The sequence below is a fragment of the Morone saxatilis genome, unplaced genomic scaffold, assembly GCF_004916995.1.
Source record: "Morone saxatilis isolate NCDOM2014 unplaced genomic scaffold, NCSU_SB_2.0 Contig11, whole genome shotgun sequence".
Lineage (NCBI taxonomy): Eukaryota > Metazoa > Chordata > Actinopteri > Moronidae > Morone > Morone saxatilis.
In genome coordinates, this window is record NW_023339663.1 from 30,994,261 (window position 1) to 31,000,809 (window position 6,549).

At 39.8% G+C, this 6,549-nt stretch overlaps 1 protein-coding gene across 1 annotated transcript in view; it reads right to left on the reverse strand.

The window, feature by feature from the left end:
- Positions 1 to 6,549, reverse strand: part of LOC118321299 (anoctamin-9-like) — a gene marked incomplete in the record, with an annotated part of 25,229 nt that overhangs the window by 12,338 nt on the left and 6,342 nt on the right. Inside the window, 4 exon segments of the mRNA XM_035652571.1 lie at positions 514 to 678; positions 2,318 to 2,422; positions 3,301 to 3,383; positions 3,509 to 3,569. Coding sequence (XP_035508464.1) covers positions 514 to 678; positions 2,318 to 2,422; positions 3,301 to 3,383; positions 3,509 to 3,569 — 414 coding nt within the window.

Consider the following 6,549-nt stretch of genomic DNA (forward strand, 5'->3'; position numbering starts at 1 on the left):
AGTAGTGACTGGTGATGAACATGAAGAAGATGATGACGACGACAACAGCAACGATGGGGGACAACGAGCAGCGACAACAGCAACAACAGTAACCGTAGCAACTAAGCACACTAATATCAGTGATATCATCAATGGCAGTCAAGCAGGACCATGGTAGGAGGCTCCACCAGGATCCACCATCGTCCTATTCCTCCGCACTGCCCTCTCCCACCTGGACTAAAGAAGCATGCTGCTTTTGTGAGTAGCCAGTTGCATTGATTATGATGGAAGCGTATTGTTGCAGCATCTGCTCCGCAAACATGCCCCTGTCAAAGTCACTCAAACTGCTCCATATACGCAACACCACTGAAGAAGGTAATTTAGGCTGTTTATCTGGTATGAGCACAAGGTCCGCATTAAGGCTAAACACCATGGAATTGCATGATCACTCCCAAGATGAAATAATGGGTGTTTTTCCTATTCTTCCCATTCTGTGAGAATGTAGTATGAGGATCAGGATACAGGTATACATACCCGGGTCATGATCTGAATGGTGAGGTAGTGTAGCACAGCTCCCAGCATCACAGCCACAGTGTTGGCATGGTCCTTGAAAAACTCCCAGCTGCCCTCAGACATCAAGGGGGCAGCCACCACTCGAAACACCACCAGGGCATGAGCGAGACCGATGATCAGCATCAACTGGAAAACAAACAAACACACCAACATGTTACGCCATCTTTTTAATTGTTTCATTTAACCTTTATTTAGACAGGTTATCCCATTGAGATATAGGGTCTCACGAATATGTAGAGATACCTGGTCAAAACACAGCAACAATATACCACAAAGTTTCAGAGACAGAAACAGCATTTAGTACAGAGACAAAATAGTGCAAAAATGTAAGTTAAATTTTAAATCCTACATACTGCAAGACCCGATTACATAATAAAAACAAAATGTCCTAGGTTAATCACCCCCATAGTCCAGTAGAGGCAAGAAGGTGGCAGAAAGTACCAATTTCCTAACATTGAAGAAAAAGTAGGATTTATTCCTAAAAATAAGCCCAATGTTAATAATAATTTCAATCACCTTAAAAGATAACCAATGTGAAATTAAAAAAAAGATTTTCATCAATTGTAAAACCTAAATATTTATAGGTGGTCACAATCTCAATGGGAGTACCTACTGCAGACAAGATGCAGGAAAGAACAGCTGGTAGCTTCTCATTTTTAGAAAAGAACATAGCCTTGGTTTTGTCTGGATTTAACACTACTCTGCGATAGAAGTGGGACTGAATGTGAAATACAAATACTGAAATACAATAGTATCGTCGGCATTAAGATGTAAAGATGCATTCATATTTTGACCCACATCATTTGCATAAATCGTGAAAAGGACAGGTCCTACAACTAGGGATGCCACAATCATAGAATTTTAGCCCCCGATCCATAGCAGCCAATACAGAGTCCCAATTCAATACTTGTATTTTTATTAGACAGCGCAGACTTCAATTACATTAAAGTTATTAAAATCAATCCAATGTATACACTTTACAATTAAATAGCTCTGCACTGGATTGAGAAACAAAATGCCCACATCAAAGCTGTTCCTTAATGTTTTTGTTTTTATTTTTTTTACGCAATAAAGTATAAAATTACAAACCCTCTGTAATCTTGGTCTTGTCTGGAGATTAAGATTTCTATTCTGAACAAGATGGGCTTAATACATTTTGATGTCCCTATTAGCACCAACCACACAGTGATCACTTAGGTCATGAGCCAATACCCTTGTTGCAGAATATTTATTGGGCATATTAGAAATTAAAAGATCAAAATTAGATAATTTTTCTAAATATCTAGTGTTAAGATGTATGGGGCTGTCAATGATTTGTGAAAGCTTAAGAGTCAACATTAAGCTTTAAAATCATGCATTTGCTTAACAGGCGATTTAGAACGCAAGACCTGTACAGCAAGACTAGATTTAACATCGATCACCACACCACTCCTTTTCCTGGGGCAACTGAACAGTAAATAATAATAAAGCCATCAATTGCTAAATCTTTATCCAGTGTAGACAACAATTAAATCAGCACCAGTTGAGTGTGTCAGATCTTTTGGATGTGAAGCAATTTTATTTTTTCACAGGTAACGTTTCTGTGATAGTCAGTAGTCAGTGAACTATGCAAATTTCCTCCCAGGCCTTTCCTGAGGAACATTCTTGCCCTGAATCAGGTAGTGCTTTAGAATATGCTACATAATACCACACCCACCAAATTCCATAAACAACATACTGACTTTTAGGTCTCAGATGACAAACTGTGTGTTTGTGTGTCTCTTACCATAAGTGTTACCAGAATGAGGACCAGAGTGCTGTGCAGGTAGGAGTGTCTGAACTGTTTCGGTGTACAGTGTGGATCATTGACTATTTCCAGAATCAGTTCTTCCTGTCAACAAACACATGCACAGACTGACAGTCAACTCACACATTAAAGGTATATTACAAAGACTTTGTGTCTAGGAATCAAGTGTTATATCAACAGCTGTAGCAAGCAGAGGACTGTCTTGAGAAATGGACTTTCTATGAAAAATTTTCATTTGGTTTGACTGCAAATATTGGCTGTAATTTGGTTATGATTAGCTGATAATTAGCTTGAACAAAACTTGCAGCTACAAACTTATTTGTAATATTCTGTTAATATTATTTAATATCAATCAATCAAATATATCAAATAAAGACAATGGGATTCATGTAAACGCAAAGGTCAAGGATTCTGGCAATGTAAAATATACATTTAAAAACACATCATAAATGACAGAGACGAAAAGAGGAACAGATCTTGGAAGTTCTGACTTTATTTTATATAGTTTTGGAAATTCATGTGTTTTACCGCATATTCAATGGATATTGTTTTAGTGTATATTCAATGGATATTGTGGATACTCTTTTAGTATATATTAACAATATAACAATATTTTTGAATATATTATTTTTGAACAACAAGACTTGAAATAAATTAAGTATATGTTCAGTCTCTTTGTTGGTTGTTCTGACACATTCATAATCATTACTGCTTTTTCCATTATTATTTAACAGGCAGCTATTAAAATCTATATATTCAAATAATTTAATTATCATAAAAGTGCTACAACTATTGGCTTTATTTAACAACTACTAGTTGACTAAGGAAATCTTATTGTCTTATTATCTAATTGTAGGGATTCCATTAGTGGGGTGCAACACAACACTACAGATAACTACAGTTAGATGCTTTCTTTAGTCAAAGATACAGTATGATCTGTGAGTTTAGGCAGAAAGCAGTACCTCTTCCTCACACCAGTCATAGACCTTCCACTGAGAAACATGTCTGGCTCTGTGTCTCTTCCACAGCTCCAGGAAGAGAGTGGCTGCAAAAACATAGACAGGCAGTTCAAGAGGTATTCCACATCACAACAAATCACATTAAGATTAGATTAGATTAGATTAGATTAGACATCACAATACATCTGATTAGATCAGGTCAGACACTTACCCCAGATTGCCATGAACATAGCAAAAGCCACAGTGCCCTCATTGTCAAACAGATGGCTGACCTGTGTGGATACAAAAGTATCATTAATCCCATTAAGAAGGAAGATCATAAATCTGGTACCACACAAAACATTGATAAACAGCAGAACCAGATTTTCATAAAACCATAAACACGTTTGTGTCTGAAGTCCCGACTAACCTCTTCATCACTCAAATATAAGGATTGTTAGCTGGTAGATGGTGAAGCCATTGCTACTCAGTTACTAAGAAATTGTGGTTGCCTGCTTGTGTTAGCTGATTTGTTGTTAATCAAATGACCTTTCATATCATATATTAGCAGCTATAACTTGGCACTGAAGGCCTGTCCAGCTTTAGATTTCTCTACATGCTAAAGCTGCAATAAGACTAATACTACTATAGTGTTACATTTAACAAACTCAGCGGTTAGTCCTCACCATCAAAAGTAGAAAATGTGAATATAGCACAAACTTAACCTCTGCGTAACTTATCCCAGTATATTTTTATACATGCAGACAGGGTATTAAAACAACATAACATTTTTAATTTCCCTTATAATATAATAGAAAAAAATAAAAAACACATTATATTTTAAGGGGCTACTATGTTGCCTGCAGCTCTGGGGGAGCTTTCCTAAGTCTGAGAAAATAATATACGCATATATAGGGATTTCGCTTAAAACATAAAATCTTTTAACATAAAGCATGCATTACAAACATGGGTTTTAACAGGGAAGAAGGAGAAGTCTAATGAAAAGATGTGTCAAGTTTTATTGTAGAATGCAGCAATTTTGGAGTTTGACTGCATGGCTGTAAACAGCTATGAGGTCAACGAGGTCCGGGTTAAGACAAGTTAACACTGTCTTTGCTCAAGATCTGAGCTCATACCTATTAACCTAGGCCTCTATGCTTTCAAAATGTGACATGTCTAAACTTTTGCACACAGAATCAACTAGGAGTTCCCTTTTCGGTAACACGCAAGTATGGGGATTGGACACCCTCGCGAGACCAACCTTAAGAAACTCTTTCAACATTCCTGTCCAGGCCAATGAGACTGTTGCAAGCAGGGTAAGCCCCGCCTTCACCTGGCACAATGTGCTTGTTTAGCTTGCTAACTAGCCATGCTCTCTGTTGTTTAGCCTAACTAACAGAGATTTGTTTGGCATCTCTAACAAACAGGCCATTCCCACACTGTTTAGCATTGCTAATGACTTGCATGTTTAGTTAGCTAACTCTAAAAAAAAAAAAAGATTGGTTCCATAGAAGAAGAAGGGCTCTCCTAGTGGGTCTAGCAAGGCTAGCGTGGCTAGGAAACTCAAGTATCGTCAATGCCGGAGCACGTGTTGCTTCTCCCTCTCTGAGATATATGTACGACCCGGTTTGTATTGGCATGTTGCACATGAAAGCTGCACTTGCTAGCCTGGAGTCCTGTGTGCACTGTCACTGACTCTGGAAGACAGCCCTGGAAAGGCGTGGCATTTTTTCTCAAGGTGCTGGGAAGCTCAGCTGCCCGTGGAGATCCTCTGCTGTCTGAAACATGAAACATGAGTCCCCCATGGAGTTGAAACTTCACAGAGCAGATTATGGAAGCAGGGTGGCACAGTCATGGGGAGATCAGATGGACAATATCCGCCCTCCCACTCAGTACGGAGGAATGGATGAAGACCCAGTCGATTTCACAGTCAACATGGATAATATACCACTAGGTGTAATGTCCAAGATGAACTGTCTCTTGCCGCTTCAGGAGGTTTCTCAGAAGGGGATGTTGAAGCAAGAGGATGGGAGGAGCATATATCCAGATTCTCTGGGCTGGAAATCTTTCGACGAGATGGACAGCACCACACTGGCCTTGATTGACTTTGAATGCTGAGCGGCTAAGTGCCTCGAAGTGCTGTGGCCAGCTCTACCTACCTGCCAACTGTGGACGCGGCTGGTGGGCAACTAATTTCTCCCTCAGCAGCTTGCAACGATAAGACACAAGCTGACAGTCTTCCCGACTTCACACTGTAGCTTTCATGGTCTTGGGTGTCCCCCAAGACCCCGATCTCTGCCTTTTTCACAGCTCTTGGACTTCATGGTATGGAGTCTGCTGGATTGAGTGGTGCCTCTTTGTGCTCAGAGACCTGCTGTCTCTGAGCACAAAGAGGCACGTGCATAAGCAGTGACTGACACCACTTATAGATCATAACATATTGGGTGTCTAATAAATTTGCAGGGGCTCCCACTGAAGATGAGAACAAACTTTTCTATGGATGTTTTAATCCATGACCAAAATGTGGCAGCTACTGTGCCCCTTTCAGCCTGTTAAGAGGAGTGATGAATCAGCAGTAAATGGCAGTATATCGGCCTCGGTGGTAGAGTGGGTTGTCCACTAATCGGAAGGTTGTTGGTTTGATCCCCGGCTCCTCCCACTGCATGTTGAAGTATCCTTGAGCAAGACACTGAACCCCAAATTGCTCTCGATGCTGTGCATCAATGTGGGAATGTAAATTAATGAGTTATTTTCGGTTTAATGGGCTTTGCCATCACTGTGTGTGTGAATGTGTGTGAAAGGACGAATGTGGCATGTAGCGTAAGCGCTTTGAGTGGTCGGAAGACTAGAAAGGCACCATACAAGTACAGGTCAATTTACCATAAAGCAGAGTAGTCATGATAGCTCGTTGAGCACATGCCCCATGTACAAAGGCCGTACCATAGCTACTTAGGTACGATTCCAACCTGCAACGATAGCACAACGCTGCATGTTGCCCCCTCTTTCTCTCTCCCAAATTTCATGTCACTCTTGAGCTGTCACTATTAATACCTAATAAAAGCAATAAAGTCCCAAAAAATTATCTTAAAAAACAAACAAGAAAACAGACCCGTCAATATACCTGGTGGAGATTAAAAAAAAAAGGCTCCTTAAAGTGCACAGCTCTATATCAATGTGGAGGAGACTGGGATTACATATCACCTGGATTAGCAGTGAACAAGCCATTTTTGATGGATGTAGTGTTACGTGTATAGATTTGTGTGTGTGTGTCTC